General features: G+C 49.2%; 1 protein-coding gene across 1 annotated transcript in view; it reads left to right on the forward strand.

The window, feature by feature from the left end:
* Positions 1 to 9,410, forward strand: part of LOC119372331 (uncharacterized) — a 35,328-nt gene extending 25,918 nt beyond the window's left edge. The window contains exon 2 of the mRNA XM_049419848.1: positions 8,846 to 9,410. Within this exon, the coding sequence (XP_049275805.1) occupies positions 8,846 to 9,410 (565 nt within the window). The remainder of the gene's footprint in view (positions 1 to 8,845) is intronic.
* Positions 9,411 to 18,202: the final 8,792 nt, after the last annotated feature.

The following is an 18,202-nucleotide window of genomic DNA, read 5'->3' on the forward strand; positions in this document are numbered from 1 at the left end:
GGGTGCGTTAGGATGCACAGGGGGGGGGCCACGCACTGTGGTGAATGCACAACTACTTCAGTTCTCCCCAAAGGATCACATCGATCTTGAGACTCGCATTCCTTCATCGAACACGTCGTCTTGCACCGCGTCGTCGAGTTTGAGTTTCGTAAACACAAAGCTCGCGGACGAAACATCTCGCTTTATTATGTATGTTCCTCAGACTAAGCTCAAGGAGCATAAAAAAGCACTGAAAGTTCTACGAAAGATATGAGTTACAAAAAAGAAGAAATTTTAGCTGGTAAGAAAAATCATCTTTCGGAAGTTCGTACCTACTATCAATATTAATAATTGTTGGGGTTTAACGTCCCAAAACCACGATATGATTATATATATGTATACTATATGCTATCAAGTTGTACTCGACAGCGAAAGAAAAAAAAAGGATAGATAGATAGATAGATAGATAGATAGATAGATAGATAGATAGATAGATAGATAGATAGATAGATAGATAGATAGATAGATAGATAGATAGATAGATAGATAGATAGATAGATAGATAGATAGATAGATAGATAGATAGATAGATAGATAGATAGATAGATAGATAGATAGATAGATAGATAGATAGATAGATAGATAGATAGATAGATCCGGCCTTGCACTGTGTCAGTCAACCTGACACAGTGCAAGGCCGGTACTCGTAGAGCTTGGCCATACTTTAGAACAACCGTAGCGCGGAAGCACCAGAAGTGCTTGTGTGCTGCACAGTTATCACGGGCATGAGTGTGTGCCGCGGCGGTGGTCTTGCGATTACTCGTGATCGTACCATTACTGTACCTTTTTTGTTTTGTTTTTAAATTGTGTTGAAGCAGTTTATTGAGAGAGGCTTTATTTCTGAGAAATCGGTATGGATTTCCTTGTGGCTTCGTGCTACAAGTGGGTGGTTGTCTATTTTTCCTTTCTTAACCCTTCCGGCACCTTGTAGGATTCCGCAGAACTGATTTTCAATAAGTGTTTTTATCCTTTTTTTTCTTTTCTTTCCCATTTTTTTTACACCATGGTGCTTGTTACGTCTGTGCAGCCACTTGTGGCTGTACGACGATTTATTTTACACAAGGAAACATGAACACGTTAAAAAGCGCAGCTTAGGCGTTGGAGTCACATATGGCTAACGTTCGACACCAGAATCACGCTCGTGCCACAGCGCCAGTGTAGTCACGCGCGCACTTCGTCGTCGTTGTCTTCAAGCGAGACATGTCAATTCTTCCCCCCTTAGACGAAGTCTCCATAGCGGTCTGGAGGCCGCCTAACCTCTGGTGGTCGCAGTTTCCGGGTGGTTCCTGCTTGTGACGTCGAGGTCGACGGTTGCGAGGGAGGGTTGTTTTGCATGTTGAGCGAGTCAGGCCGTTGATCAGCAGAACTCGACGGCGTCTCTTCTGACGTTGTGTCCGAGAAATCATCTGCTACGCTCCAATCTGTCAGTGATTGGGTTGTGTGTCCGGTCTGGCTCGTTTTCCTCATATGGTTGAGGTGACGCCGAACCTTTCCGTGGTTGCTTTTTACAAGCCAGCATCGTGGTCCGACGCGGCGCAGTATTTCGCCTTCAATCCAATCTGGCTTTTTCAGAAACTGTCGGATGAGCACTCTCTCTCCTACTGCGAAACGACGGGATTTCGTCATTGTATCCTGGCTGTCAGGGATGTGTATTTCCGTCTCCCGTTTTAGAAGATCGAGAGGACATAGAAGCTCTCGTCCAAACATTGCTCTCGCAGGTGACATTCCTGTAGCAGTGTGAATGGTTGTGTGCTGCCGATACAGGAATCTTGCAAGTCGGCACTGTATTGACTTGTCTGTATCCCTCAGGAGTGCTCTTTTCAGCTCTGCCACATAGCGTTCTGCCTGGCCGTTTGTGGCAGGATGGTAAGCTGGTGATGTTGTAGCCTGTATGCCATTTGTCGTATAGAACTGCCTTATCTCGTTCGAAATAAAGGCTTTTCCGTTGTCGGAGACGACCTTTCGGAGAATGCCAAACGTAGCAAAGATGCCTCGTAGCACATCGATGACAACCGCGGATGTTGCTTGCGTCACGTGCCGGACTTCCACCCACTTTGTGTGTGCATCCACAACAACCAAGTAGGTGCGCCCGAGTAGTGGCCCCGCGAAGTCAACGTGCACCGTGTGCCATGGTGTCTTGGGACGGTCCCAGGAGGGGATAGGAGCTTTGGGTTGGCTCTTCTGCGTTGAAAGGCATTCACGGCACTGTCGCACCGTTTCTTCGATCACCTTGTCGATTCCGGGCCACCATACGTAGCTCCTTGCGCACGTCTTTATGGCTACCATGCCTCGGTGACCAGCGTGCAGAAGTGCCAGAACGTGGGATCGTGCTGAGCTCGGTATGATCACCCGTGAACCAAGTGTCAGGCACTCGCGATGAATTGCTAGTGCGGTCGCTCGTCGTCGGTAAGGAGTGAACTCATCTCCAGTGAGTTTCTCCACTGTGCCATCCTGCACTGCCTTGTACAACCTCTGCAGGATGCTGTCTTCTTGTGTCAGACGTGCTATCTCTGTAGCAGTGAACGGAGGTCTCGACAAAGCTTCGAACAATAGTACGTCGCCTGGTGGCCAGGGTTCATCGAGACGTTCTGGTAGCGGCAATCGGCTCAACGCGTCCGCGTTTGGTGGTTCTTGCCATGCCTGTAGACGATGTTGTAGTCATACGCCGACAACTTGATGCACCATCTGGTCATCCGTGGTGAGAGGACTTGAGCCGTTGGCTTCCCTGGACCCAGTATGCCGAGCAGCGGTTGATGGTCTGTGACGAAAGTCACCTTTCTTCCCGCAATATACTTGTGGAACTTGTGTGCTGCGAACACTACAGCAAGGCCTTCTCTGTCCAACTGAGCATAATTGCGTTCCGCTGTCCCTAGAGTCCGAGATGCGAAAGCGATTGGCGCCTCTCTATTCTGGCCATCACGTTGAGACAGAACAGCTCCTATGCCATACGGTGAAGCGTCGCATGAGACGAGAAGCTCCTTCTGTTCGTCGTAGTGTGCCAGTACGGTCTGATCTAGAAGCAATCCCTTAAGTTTATCGAATGCTTCTTGATGCTTTGTCTCCCATCTCCACGTGGCGTCCTTCTGCAGGAGCTGGTAGAGACAGCTGGCAATTGTTGCCCTGTTCTTCAAGAACCTGTCGTAGAAAGTCAGCATTCCAAGGAATGATTGAAGTGCTTGCTTGCAGTTTGGTGCTGGAGCCTCCGTTATTGCTCGAACTTTCTCTTCGTTGGTGTGGACGCCTGTCTCGTCAATTCGGTGTCCCAGAAAAGAAACTTCTCGCACTGCAAAACAGCACTTGTTTTTGCCGAGACGAAGGTTGCCATTGCGTAGCCTCTTTAGAACTTCTTCCAATCTCTCGGCGTGTTCCGTGGCGTCTTTTCCACTGATAATCACGTCATCTAGGTATGCGCAAACGCCGGTGATGCCAGACAGCATAGTCTCCATATAGCGTTGAAAAATGGCTGGAGCTGCAGAGATTCCGAAAGGCAATCGTTTCACCTTGTAAAGCCCTTTTAGCGTGTTCAGGGTCAGTATCTCTGCTGTCTCTGGCGTTACGTGAAGTTGTTGGTAAGCCTGTGCCAAATCCAGGGTGCTGAAGACTTTGCCTCCCCTCAAGTGGCTAAGGACTTCATCAGTTGTTGGAAGTGGGTAGTCTGCCTCCTTCGATACCTGGTTCACTGTGCAACGGTAGTCGCCGCATATTCGCAACGAGCCGTTTTTCTTGCGAACAAGTACGAGAGGCGTTGCCCAATCCGAATGCTGCGCAGGCTCGATTATGCCTTGACTTTGCAGTCGATCCAATCCAGCTTCTACAGCTGACCGCAGCGCGAAAGGAACCGGTCGTGATTTTAGGAACTTTGGTTTTGCTCCTTCCACGAGTTCAAGTTGTACCGCAGGACCGACGTGTCCTGAGATGTCCTCGTCGAACACAGACTGGTACTTGTCTAGAAGTTTCGAAACATGTTTGTCGTCTGATACGGCCTTGATGCCCGTGATCTGTATACCCAGATGAGGAAACCAGTTTCGTCCGAGGAGGTTACAACCTGCTCCTTTGATGACAACAAGCGGTAGTGTGAAATTCTTGTTCTTGTGCTCTACATCCAACGTTGCACATCCGAGAACTCGGAGGGACTGGCCTGACCATGTGCGTAGGAGAATGTTGTCTGTTTGAAGCTGTGGTGGGTCATCTGTCCACGTAGCTTTGAACGTGGCCTCACTGATGAGTGTGCAAGCTGCACCCGAGTCGACTTCGAACTCCAAGGTCTTGCCATGTATGCGCAGTTGAGTCATGACCTTCTGCGTGCTGGACGCGTCGATTAAGGTGTTGAGCTCGTAAAGTGCCACGTCTGGTGAATCCTGTTGAGTCGTGACTGGTGCTGAGGCCACTGTCGAAGTTCCTTGTCGGGGACATTCGATGTTGTTGTTCTTGTTTGTTCTTGCCTCTTTCCGCTTTTTCAGGCAGGCCTTTTCAACGTGTCCGCGTTTCTTGCAGTAGTTGCAGGAAGCTGTCTGAAACTTGCAAGTGTCAGGACTATGCTGCGCGTCACAACGCCAACAGTGTTGTTTCTTCTTTTGGGCAGAGGCACTCGAGTGACGTTGATGTTCTGTCTTGCAGATACTTGTGCAGGCTTCGTGTATCTCTTTGAATTCCGTTTTCACGTTTTTCTGATCTTCGACGGCGTTTTCAGCTCGCAGTGCAATGTCAAAGGCTCTCTTGAATGTCAAGTCCTTTTCTGCGAACAGCCGTTGCTGGACCTGCTCGTTCCGAAGACCGCAAACGAAACGATCACGCAGCATTACATCAAGAGGCAGCATTGTTGGATTCGCCGCAGCGTCTACGCTTGTTCCAAAATTGCAATCTGCTGCTAGCTTCTTGAGCGCCGTTACGTAATCACTGACCGTTTCGCCATGCCGTTGGTCACGACGTTGGAAGCGTGCCCTGCAGAAGACCTCAGACGGCTGTGGATCGAAGTGCGCCTTGAGCATCTCGACTATGTCATCGTAGCTCACTTGGTTGGGCTGCTTGGGTTGAACGAGGGCACAGACGACGTCGTAAGTCTGTTCCCCGCATAACGTTAGCAGATGAGCACGTTTCTTGGAAGCGTCCGTGATGCCGTTAGCCTCGAAGAAGAACTGTAGCCTCCCATACCAGAATCTCCAGGAGCCGGAGCTGCAGCTGAATTTGGGTAGCCGACCAAAGTCAGGCGTCACCATCTCGTTCCGTTCCTTAACGTCGGTGAAGTGCCGGTGAGTCCAGAGTCTTTCTCGTCGCCAACTGTTACGTCTGTGCAGCCACTTGTGGCTGTACGACGATTTATTTTACACAAGGAAACATGAACACGTTAAAAAGCGCAGCTTAGGCGTTGGAGTCACATATGGCTAACGTTCGACACCAGAATCACGCTCGTGCCACAGCGCCAGTGTAGTCACGCGCGCACTTCGTCGTCGTTGTCTTCAAGCGAGACATGTCAGTGCTGAAGCCAACAAGCGAGAGCACTTTGTATATATTCCAATAAAGTTTTCAATCAATCAATCAATTTCTGTCTTTCGGAAATTTATCCGTTGACAAGTGTAATCTAGAACTTGTCGAACACACAATAGATGGGCTTGACTGCCGATGACGAAGAAGAAAGTTCAGCAACACGCGCTTTCTTATGATCAATACACCATAATGAACTAGGAACTTCCTTCCTTCAACTAGGAACTAGGAACTAGGAACTAGGAACTAGGAACTTCCTTCCTTCTAGGAAGGAAGAAATACAAATTACAAGGCTACGCTGTCGAGTCCCACCACTGAACTTTTACCTTCACAGGTCGGGTCTGGCTCAGTCACCGTTATGCCTCCACTGTAATGAGAGGGAATCTCTGGAGCACTTCTTTTTGACGTGCCGAAGATTTAAAACACAAAGAAAAAAGATTACTAGAAGAACCCCTGCGGAAGTTGGGCTTGAATTTGTCACTTCCGGTGATTCTTTTCATTTGGGGCAACCATATTTGGTTTTAGCCACAGGAGCGTTTTCAACGCTGTCTCTAATTTTTTACGAGAATCCAAAAGAATTGAATGTTGAATGTAGCCTCAGTTGTCTTATATGCAACTGTATAAATATATATATTTTTTTATTGTTCTTGTTGTTGTTTCTATATAGGCGTTTTTTTTTTCTTCTTTTTTCTCTTCTTTAAATCTTGCGAGTTTATATGTAAAGGCTAAACATTTCATTTCAGCTTTTTCCTTCACGAAGTGAATTAGTTTCCGAAGCAAAGCACCGTCCGCTTCATGGCCTATCCCCCGCAGTGGGTTGAGCCAAAGTACTGAGGAACCAACCAACCAACCAACACCATAATGCGTATGCGCCGGTATGCAGGCATATGGATATACACCCGCATATTCCTTCCCCTTACTTTTGTGAACGCTCTCTGAAATCACTGTTTGTAGCTTTACAGTATAGCCGCAGTTGCAGGAAAAGTTACAGTGCTCTTATAAAAACAACCAGCACGTTGCCCGGTACTGTTGATGTGCTATTGATGTACCGGTACTGTTAATGTTTCTTTGTGTCAAATGTTTTTTCAACTGCAACTTACCTTCAGTTATCTCGAGATTGAACATCGACTGTCTGTTTATTTTCTTTATTGTATTCAAGGTAGCACTGTTGCAGCTGCAGTAATTTCATGTCTAAAGGTGTAGTCAATCAATCCACATGGGCCGGATTCAAAGAAATCGGTATCATCATCATCAATGGGCTGCCGCCTCGAAGAAAATGACGGGCGCCTAAAAGATTGTCTTGTAGAATACAGGAGAGGCCACGCTCGGTAGGCCCCCGCCCTAAATTGCCGCTGGCCATCTAAAATTTCGTGTGCACACGACTTGGTGAGTAAAAGTGCCACACGCGTCGTCCAGGCAGAGTGTCGGAACTTTCCCGATAGCTGCCGGATCGCGTTAGCCATGGCTTACAACCCGTCGCGACGCGAGGAGATCTGTCGCCTGGCGGGCCAGATAAGTTGCCAGTCACTTCAGCTTAGGGACATCGTCGACAACATCTACCAACGCGGCCAGAGCCCCGCGAGGCCACCTTCGGCCTCGAGCAGTCCTCCGGGATTTGTGGTACGTCAGTCGGTATCGGGAGGCAAGGGTGGTGGAGGCCGAAGGGCCTCGGCCGCTCCTCAGATGGGGAAGGACTTCTCCGTGAACTCCAAGGTGGCGACCGGTGGGCCGGGACGCAAGGGCTCGACGAGCCAGTTCCTCACGGTCCAGGTGCCCGTCTCGGTGGCGTCGCAGTTCATGGCCACGCAGAAGGTGGACGCCGGCGAGCTGAGCGCTCGCCAGTCCGTATCCTCGCTGGGCTCGGACGAGGGCCCCAAAATTCCCACGACAAGTCACATATCTCGGAGGCCCAAGCCGAAGGCTCCTCCCAAGCCGAAGGCGGAGGAACCGGAGCCCGCGCATCCCAGGCCCTACGAGGACGACCCCATTTGGGGGGTGTGGGAGAGTAACATGCTGCGCTTGACCCAGCTGCTGAAGATGCTGCTCCAGGAACTGCGCTCAGTCTCCGAGTACACCAAGATCGACGAGCCGACACTGATGGCGGCCGCCGGCGTGGTCGGTAGCGGCGTGCCTCTGGCCGAGGCATCGGCAGCGGACGCGTTCGCAACCAAGGTGGCGGCGAGCAGCATCATCGGTGGCATGTACAACCGGGAGAATGTGAGCAACGCGCTACACAACCCGGCGCCCTTCCAGCAGCTTTACGCGCCGCCGCCTCAGCTGAAGGAACAGTCGTCGACGGATCTCCTGTCATCGGAACCGGTCCGCGAACACATAGACCTGAGCATTTACTTCAACAAGTTGGCCTCCCAGATGGAGGCGCTGACTCAAGCTCTTAAGCCTAACCCCTTCCCGCCGCACGCCGGAGCTCCCATGGCGAATAGGTATGTTGTGCTATTATACAGATGCTTCTTTCCCGAGTATCTTTCTTGGATGATATCCCCTTCAGTCCCATGTACTAAGTTTGTTCATACTGTGGCCAGAGCATTGTGCCTTTCTAGTGAATCCTTCAATAGTTTTCTATTTTACGAAGTGGTGTGTATTTTCTGCCGAGTCAACCGTACTATGATTACGGAGTAATTAAATATTGAACTGTCGTGCAGTTAACTGCACTTATTCTGCAATCAAAAGGTCTAGTCCCCGGCTAAAATCCAGGCTGCAGGAATTGCGTGAGAGGGAAAATAGCCTCGTCATTGCTAACGGAACGAGGCCTGCCGAACACCTAAGCACCCATTACGCCGGACACTAGATATGAGAGACCATGTACTCCCCTGCATTACATGTGACATATTCGATGTGCGACATATTTCGACGTGCGGGTTTTGATACGATTTTCTTGTATGTATAGTGGGACTATTGGATACCGGTTGTTCGGCCTTTTGCTAAGCGAGGGTTATCGCTCGCTTAACAAAAGGCCGTATACGGAAAGGCTGTAAATTAGAGAGGTTGGTGAGTTGGAATCGATGCATACTTCAAAACAGTGCAAAAAACGGCGGAGGACACCCAGAAAAAGGACACAGGACGAGCGCTGTCCTGTCAGCGCTCGTTCCGTGACAGCGCTCGTGCTTTGTAAGTTTTCTGCGTGTTCTCCGTCGTTTTGACGCTGTTTTTTAAGCATGACGGGAAAGCTACAGCGTAGGAAAAGGGGGAGGAGGAACTGGCTGTACATACGCCACCCACGTGTGCACTGTTTAAGTGATAAAAAATAAAGATAGCAATGACATTTAAGCCCCTCCTTTTACTTACTTCCTTCGCCCGTGCTCCGTAGGCTGATCCCTCTCGAGGAAAATGTCGGCCGGCTCGCGCACAATCTCGCAGATGTCTCGCGGGCCATCGCGAGACCCGTTGACCCACTCGATGTCCTGATGTCGTCCAGGGCGGGAAGCCCGGCTGGCCAGCCGATTCAAGTCCGTGCCGAGGCACAGGTAGACAACGGCGAAGGTGTCAGCATGGCGAACCGGGCCAACGTGAGCTTCCAGATCGACAGGTCTTCGTCGCAGCCGTCCTCCTCTTACCCGTCGTCTGGGGCTGCCGGCGGCGGCAAGGGCGCAGGAGGACTCGTGCAGTCCGACACCATGGCGTCTCTCGTGGCGAGCGTCAACCAGCTGTCGAATCACATGACCCAGGTGCAGGACCTCTTTCGGCGCGCCTTGGGCGCCAGACCGGTGCCGAAGAGGAGAGAAGGCCTGTCCGTCTCCGAGGAAGAGGACCTGCGTTACTGCGTCTCAAAACTCACGGATAACATGTCGAAGATGTCTCGCGACCTCAAGGAGACCCTTAAAGAGCACACCACAGTTCCCAAAGATTTGGATGAAGACACGGAAGATTGCTGAAGGCAGCCCACTCAGGACTTCATTGACCTGGGCTTTTCCTTAATGTAGCGTCGAAATGGTTCGCTCAGACCTGAACAGCCTTTATCGTTCCAAGTGCGCAAGCCTCGAAATCGACATGATGGGCTCCAATATCCAAGGCTGAGTGTTCGGCTGCTATCCCGCGGACATCCGTAGAGCCACTACCCTCCAGAAACGAGTGCTTAGCGGTGCAATTATATTGATTAAAATGTTTCGCGGCTGACGTCTTCATAATGAAACTAGCTTGGCTGTGCAATTAACAAAGATTGATCACTGCGAGTCTTACAAAAGCGGGGTTGCTTTCGTGTGCTATGCTCTTTACTGTGCGAGCACAGCTTATAATGTAGGTATTTAAAACGTTCAATTTCAATAAAAGCTACATAACGGCAGCTCGACTGGCGTTACGTATAGCCGCTAAATTTTAGACTAAAGCAGGGTGAAATAAATGCTGTATATTAAAAAAGCTTCTAGGACGCTTGAGTTTCGCCTTGAACACTATAACGCTATATCGTAATCGGGCCCTCGATCTGCGCATCGCCTTCAACCGTGCCGTGAGGAAAGGGACGTTTGTGCGCATAACATTGGCCGTTTGAAACTGGAATGCCTAGAATGCCTATGCTAGAATGCGTAGTGCAAGTAAAGTTGCGAGCGAAGTGCCCACTATGCCCTAATTCCTTGTTTTGGAAATTTGCGAAGTACTCACTACACATCCGTAAGGTGCCAAGCGCGCGAGTGCAGCTGCACACTTTGTAATGGTGCGCAGCTTTAAACCACCCAGTCCTTGCGCATTTCACATGTTTCGATGCCTGGTGTGATTATACGATTCTGCCACGCAATACAACATGGGTCGAGACTGCTCCCACTACATGGCATTACTATAGCGTTTTTTTTTATAGCGCAGCTCTTACGCGCCTGTTCCTGCGTTGAGCGGCGTCGCCGTCGGTGGCGTATCCCGTATGCATGAAAAGGTAACCGATAGACACACAAAAAAAATAAAATGAGAAAAAAATATCCAGGGTCGAATGGGATTTGAACTAGGGCTCTCTGCGTGGCAGTCGAATATTCTACACCAGAGGCAAGTTGGCGCTTGAAGCGCATTTGCAAAACGACCCTATACAGTCGTCATGTTGGGCAAGTAATCGCGTTAACCTATATTAATGAGAACTAACAGACAATAATGCCAAGGAAAGTATAGGGGATGTTTTTAGTAGTAAATGTAAGGTAATTGTGAAGAAAGAAAAGTGGACGAAAAGATAGCTTGCCGCGGGCAGGGACCGAACCTGCGACCTTCGAATAACGCGTCCGATGCTCTACATGTAGAGCATCGGACGCGTTATTCGAAGGTCGCAGGTTCGGTCCCTGCCCGCGGCAAGCTATCTTTTCGTCCACTTTTCTTTCTTCACAATTACCTTACATTTACTACTAAAAACATCCCCTATACTTTCCTTGGCATTATTGTCTGTTAGTTCTCATTAATATTGTGTATAACAAAGAAAACGAGCCCTTGAAATTAACACTTCTTTCCCGCGTTAACCTATGTGGTATAGCGTGGCAGGAGAGTAAAATAACAGCCAGTCATCCCACAATGCTAATTGCGCAAACAATGCGTGGTGTAATGTTTCCCATCCCCTGCGAAGTGTAGAGTAGAGTTGAGTAGAGTAGATCCTAGAAACTCTGACACACACCCACGCTGGGGGATTGGCCAAGAACCGGATAGCTTTAAAAATATAATTCATAAATTAAAGCTCAAAATTTTTCCATTTAAGATGAAAGAAGTAAAATTAAAACAACAAAATTATGAATAGTATGCATAACGTTAAGCGCAATACTGAATCGACGAGGACGGGACAGGGAGTGACACACACACAAGCGCTAACTTTCAACAATGGTTTATTGTGAGCCGGATCACTGCATAAATACATGAAAATTGCGGACATCAGGCATGCGCAAATGTGAAGGATCTAGAAATGACAATTCTTTTCTGGACAATGATAATGAAGGTGCGCTGACACAATCTCGTCGATTCAGTATTGCGCTTAACGTTATGCATATGTCGCACCAACAAGGCCAAAGATCCACCCTTGCTATGAATAGTACTCGCTTATCCGCAGAAAGACGAACAATGGCGTAATGGGTGTTGTCGTACTTCACAAAAATTGATTTAAGCCATAGTGGATACCTTGCGGAAAGCCAAAACTTCAAACACAGTTGGCCTTGCCCCAACACGAAGCTACGCTCAGAATTCGCATTAGGCAGTATCGTAATCGTCGGAGGAGGAGGAACAAACTTTATTGAGAAGCAGCAATTTGAGTGGCGCGGCCTAGGCTTCCCACGTGGGGACGTCGAGGTCTTGCCTCATCGCCGCCTCGCGGGCTTGCTGGGTGGCCCATAGCTGATCGTCGAGAGGGGAGCTCGGTGAATTTTTTTGTACGAAGCAGTTTCAAGCCCTGGCTTGGCTCCGTGGTAGAACACCTACTCGCAACGCAGGAGGCCTGGGTTCGATTCTCACACGGACGGACAATATTATTTATTTATTTGCATCTATCTCGAATTTTCGCTCACGGACAACGCCGATTTTCGCTCACAACCAACGACGCCGCCGCCGACACCGACGCTGACACCTAATTTCTGCGAAACGAGCTTTTCATCACTATCGCGTTAAAAAGCACTAGGAATGCAAAAAAGAATATATTCCAACTTGGCAAGTCGAACACAACAGAAAACTTCAGGGGCAATAGAAGGCATTCACAATGTTTTTACAGTTGCCCGAAAGTTTTGTAGTGCTTTTTAACACGAAAGTGTTCTATGCCGGGGTCCACCAAGACTTCAGTGACATATTTCCGTCACGGAAATGACGTCGAAAAATTTACGCGATCAGATGGCAAAGAAAAAAAGGTCCGTCAACGGGCGTCGAACCCACGACCGCTCGGTCCGCAACAACACATGCCGGGCACGCTATCCACTGCGCCAGGGTCACAGACCCTACAGGCTTTACAAACACGCCTTTTATATCTACCACTCTCCCAGTCGGCGGGGTGGTGTTGCCCTGTGGGAGCGGTAAAGTAAAGTAATTCGTCATTACTGTGGCCTCCGCGATTAGCACCTGCAACGCATTACCCGTCCGTCCCATTCGGCGCGTTTTCAATACAAGTTCAATTTTGTCAATGCCTCAAGACACCGCGAGGTGGCGACCTTAGCTCAAGCGTCGTAAATGCGTCGGCCTCGCTCATAGGGAACCCAAGCTCAAGTTTGCGGCGCGACGACAGCGCCGCGCCAGCCGCGCTGCGGCTCTGTCGGAAAGCTCTGAACCGTCTGCGCGACCGACTCAGCCCCTTTCATGTTAGCGGTAGCGCACGTGCGCACGCGTTCTTCTCTCGTTGCGGGTAACTGGGAGGCCGTCAGCTGGGTACGTTGAACCGAGAGGCTTGCTGTGCGAAGCTGCGCATTTCCGCGATGGCAGAAGCGACCCCGCGGAAGCGCAAGCGTGGTCCGAAGTATTGCGGTTTAGCGGCCAGCCACAACAGTGCAGAAAACACCAAGGCATACGATTCACGTGTTAAACTGTATCGTTTCCCGGGCGTGTCGTACGAGAAATAAAGGCGGCAAGCGTGGATAGCTGACAGCGCTGTCTCGCCTTCTATTTTGGCTGTCTGAGTTCATCGCTTTCGTTCGTTCCGACTACCTGAATCGGTAAGTAACGCGGCGCATGCACGCAGCGACTACATTAATGATTACTCGCTGTCTTTTCGTATTGTTAAAGTCCAGTTACGGTTGTAGGTGAAGCAACTTTGTGTTTTGATTCCCCGTGTTGCGAGACCTACCCGTCGTTGTTGAACGTTCACATTCGCGTTATACCGTTGGTATTGCGCGGTTGGTTGAATTCAACTGAACTCGGCACATTGTCAGAAGTTCTGCGCCTGGATTTCACGCGTCGGGAAGGCTGCTTTATCACGCCGGAACGGACGTCTGTGCATTTGCAGCAAGCTTTGACATCGTTCTGCAGGTTTGCTTTGTTTTTGTCACTTTATTAGGGTGATATATATTTAAGCCGCTAAATATAACTGGCACTTAATGCATGCTTTGCAATTGCAACCTTGAAGTATTAAGTAACCACCTTCCGACTTTGTGCGATTTTCTAGCCGCGTTCACGCAGCAGGTTTTATACGCCTGTCAAGTCGATATCATAAAAAGAGACTGCAAGCATGACGCGAGAGCCGAAAAAACGAGGCGAGTAGTTCATCTTGCTTCACAGTGTTTAAAGCTCAGCTAGCTGCCTCGCGTCTTAATCGGCGGGTGATTCTCCAGCGGCACGGAGGACTTGACTCTAACCTTCTCAGGAAGCAGTGCCATGGCCGCATAATCTTTTTTTCGCACGCCGTAAACGTTTGTTCACGAAAGTACACGTCTGCTACTGTAAGCATGCCATATCAAAACAACAATCATATGATTCGTAGTCCACGCCGCAGAACATCGATAGCGTGTACAGCTTCATTTCGGAGTGCATGTGGACCATTATTCATCTTTAACATGACAGAATGAGACTTACCTCGAGGTATACCGTATACGTCCTACACGGTGTAATCGCGACTTGGGGAAATGCATTTCGCTTTGAGTTGGGCGTCGTTGTTGTCGATCGTCTGCTCTTCACCGTTAACGTGATTGACGAGCCTTTCTCATTTTATCAAGTTCGCTTTTCGGAAGTGCCAGTCAAGCTTGAAAATCCTTTTGAAGCCGCACTGCAAGCGGTACATTGTGAGGCGGCGCAAGTGCACCGCGAGAGCTCTGCACGTGCAAAGCGAGCGGCAACGCGGTGGAGAGAAGAGAAAACGCGCGCTGCTAACACCCCAGTTTCTCTTTTTCTGCCAGAGATGGCGCTGCCTGTCAAGAGCAGCAGCGCCGCTAAGCGTTGCTTGGGAAGCCTATAGTAGCCACCCTACCTATAGACCAGAACACAGCGAATTCCATGCACATCGCCATATTTGCATTGCGCGTCGCGCCATCTATCGCACAGACGACGAAACAACACGCGCGGGCTGCCACGCCAGCAGACGCTACACAGAGCAAACGTGAAACTTCCGAAACTCAGCCCGTCGGAGAGCGTGTTTCGCGTCTTTTCTAGCCTGGACATTTTCGCTCATTTTACTGGAATATCAAGAACATCTTGCTCATGCAAGTCCACAATGTATACAGTACGTGCTGAGTGGGCTGCAGAAGCAACCTCGTCAGATACGTACGCTGTTACATTTGTAAAAAAACGTTCTCGCTGTAGTACGCGTGAATCATAATTGCAGTGCAGCTCGCGAAAGAGTGAAACGATGTTTTGTTGCCCCATATTACAAGTTGTGCGCAAAGTTTTCTGAAAGCTCATCATTTCAGCATGCATCGCGTAATAATTAGAGTACGCTTTACGGGTAGTTTCGCGGAATGTAATTTTTGTTTCACGGGCGCTCTTACAATAATGCGTCTTGCTCACAAAAGCGTGCTATCAGAGAGTATAATAACCTGATGTATCGTTCAGCGATCCCTTTTCGAAGCTACCTGCGCTATTTTATTCTTGTAACGATGGTGCTTTACAAGAAACTGTGCTACTCTTAGTTAAGCCGGTTAGCTACGCCTGCGACGTAAAGGACACTGGCGCGAGTACTGTTTATTTACGTGCCGATATATGTATTATGTGCAGCTGGATGCCTCGTGTCCAAATAAATTTGGGGACATCAAACACTGAAATGAAAGCACGAAATTCTGGCCAGCTGTTGAGGAGCACCGTGCCATTTATTAACTTTTGAAGACGAAATCTCGAAGGCGTGGATGCCATCAAAAGCACTAAAGCTTAGTACTACGTTGAAAGTGGCAAAGCATGCTGATTGCTTGTGCTTGAAAGCACTACCTTGCACTAGATTTTCGTCAAAGGAAACGCTCAAAGGTATGAAGTGCACCCCCACACAAAGCTCACGCCTACCTTCAACCCAGCTGCGTGTCACGCAAATTAGGTTCGCAAAATGAAATAGGTGGGCATCACACTGCAGAATACACGCTGTTAGTGTACTTACTGGCGCATTTTCACTCGGCTCCTAGTTTTTTTGCTTGAATCACAGTTATTCACTCGCGGCGAAGCTGAAAACACCGCACCGGCACTATTTCCGTGGCGCGTCGTAATCGTCGCAGACAACGCTAATATCCTCTTGTTGCGCTGCTTATTTTGGCATCCAAAGACGACGCAGTCGTGCCCAGACGAGCTCTTATACGCTGAAGCGGCGTGAACGGGTACTTTTTCGCACTTTAAAGCCTCAGAACTGCAGCTTGCCCTGTTTACTTGGTGCAGCCCGCGAGCGCCTTGGCAGCCCCGGTCAGCCCGGCGTCTGGGTGCGAGAGTATCCGCTCGGCTCGCCAGCAGCCTGGGTGCGAGACAGGCGTGCTCTGGTGTATAGCATCACGCTATTCCAAACGAAAAATAGCTCTGCGATGCGCCTGTCTCACCTGGCTGTAACACCGCGTTCCCCGCTCACGCGCTCGCCCCCAGAAAAATCGCGGCCGGGCTACCGGGGCGGCACGACGCGCTTTGCGTTTCCCTCTAGTCCGGCGCTTGGTGTTCAATCACATTTTAGCATGCCGCGGGATGGCGACCAAGGTTTGCGTCCGATATGCGACGCTCTTCTCTATCACACCTCGTCCTCTGATTACACTTTCACCGTTAACTACTGCAGCTACCACGAGGGTTTGTTTATTCATTTAACATGGACGTTAGTCGTCGGGATGGAGATGTACCACCAATCATCAAAGTGGGTGCATCCACGTTAAACGGTGCTATAGCTGTCAGACATCAATATACATCGTGCAACCTCTCTTATATTCTTATTCTCTTATGTTATCTTATATTCTGGTTAACCTCCCTGCCTTCCTCTGCTCTTTCTCTCTCTCTTATATCAATGTACAGTAAACATTCAGTTACTTCTGTAAGGGCACGCTTTACTTTCGTGTTATTCCGATTCCTATGACGGAGGGATCAACCATTTTTTTTTCTGGAGTGCCGTACTCCCAATGTGTGAAATAAGCTAGATTACGCTATGGCGTTTTGCTCTTGAAGGCGAAGCTCAAGCGTCCTCCAAGTTTTGGAGAAAGGGATGCTTCAAGATTTTTTTCCTTCTTCATTGGGGGCATGGGACCGGCGACATGGCAGTGGCCCTTATCTCTCTCTTACTGCTTACGCAGGCATGTGTCGTCATCAAACCCTTGAACAAGGATGCTGCAGCTTATTCCATCGACGGCAATGCGTGCGACGTTCAAGACATGGAAACAGTTTTGCGGCAGCTTCTTCCAGCTTCGATGGATCTACAAAAATGCGCGGCACTGACGGAATCGGACTTTTCATCGCTGTTCAACTGCCAACAATGGACGCTGGGCGGTGCCGGTGCGGCTGATGACATTCGGCTACAAATGGACCACGGCGGCACATCTCCGACGGGGCATGGGACCGGCGACATGGCAGTGGCCCTTATCTCTCTCTTACTGCTTACGCAGGCATGTGTCGTCATCAAACCCTTGAACAAGGATGCTGCAGCTTATTCCATCGACGGCAATGCGTGCGACGTTCAAGACATGGAAACAGTTTTGCGGCAGCTTCTTCCAGCTTCGATGGATCTACAAAAATGCGCGGCACTGACGGAATCGGACTTTTCATCGCTGTTCAACTGCCAACAATGGACGCTGGGCGGTGCCGGTGCGGCTGATGATATTCGGCTACAAATGGACCACGGCGGCACATCTTCGACGGGGCATGGGACCGGCGACATGGCAGTGGCCCTTATCTCTCTCTTACTGCTTACGCAGGTTGGTTCTTCAAACCATATTTCTAGTTGGTGTCACTCTGCTGTGCCGGTTCCGCCCCACTGTTCTGTTTTTTCGCCTTTGAAGTGCTCACGTCGCGAGGTGTGCAGAGTGATTCGCAGACGGCAGTTCATGATGTTCCGTAGCGCTGCCTTTTATTTGTTAATTTTATTGCTGTGTGGGGGCGACGTTGAGCGAAACCCGGGGCCGACACAGATGGAACGGCTCCTTGAAGGACAGGCTACGATTCTTTCTAAATTGTCGGCAATCGAGGATAACCAAAGACAGACTAATACTGATATAGCTGAACTGAAAACACGCCTAACTTCGCTAGAAAAAAATATTCCAAACATAGAGGAATTGCGACTAGCAATAGATAACATCAAGGACAAACAGAAAGAAGACCGAGAGGCTATGTCCCTTGTTCTCGGGAAATTAGATGACTTTGAAAATCGGGAAAGGCGTGTGAATTTGGTCTTCTACGGATTAGAGGACTCAGCGGCAAGCGAGACTAGCGCTCAGGTTGAGGAAGTGATTCTCAATTTGTGCCGCACTCAACTTGAACTCACTTCCGTGAATATAGAGCGTGCCCATAGAATAGGGTCATATCATGCAAAAAAACACGGCCAGTAATCGTCAGATTTGCTTCTTTTAAGATGCGTCAGCAAGTGTTGACGAAAGCATATAAACTAAAAGGTACTGTGTACAGCATATCTGAGGATTTTTCACGTACAATCAGAGAAAAAAGAAAGAAGCTTTGGGCATTTGCAAAAGATAATAGAAAAGAGGGAGTGAAACCTGTCCTAAGATTTGATACTTTATACCTTGGTGATAAGCGATATCGAATTGAAAGTTCTACGGGTGACGTAATTCAAACGTGACCGTTGTCGAAATCAGTGGTGACGCATCAATTAAGATTACTGATCGTCAACTGTAGAAGCCTTGGAAAT

This window comes from Rhipicephalus sanguineus, chromosome 10 (genome assembly GCF_013339695.2).
Source record: "Rhipicephalus sanguineus isolate Rsan-2018 chromosome 10, BIME_Rsan_1.4, whole genome shotgun sequence".
Taxonomy (NCBI): domain Eukaryota; kingdom Metazoa; phylum Arthropoda; class Arachnida; order Ixodida; family Ixodidae; genus Rhipicephalus; species Rhipicephalus sanguineus.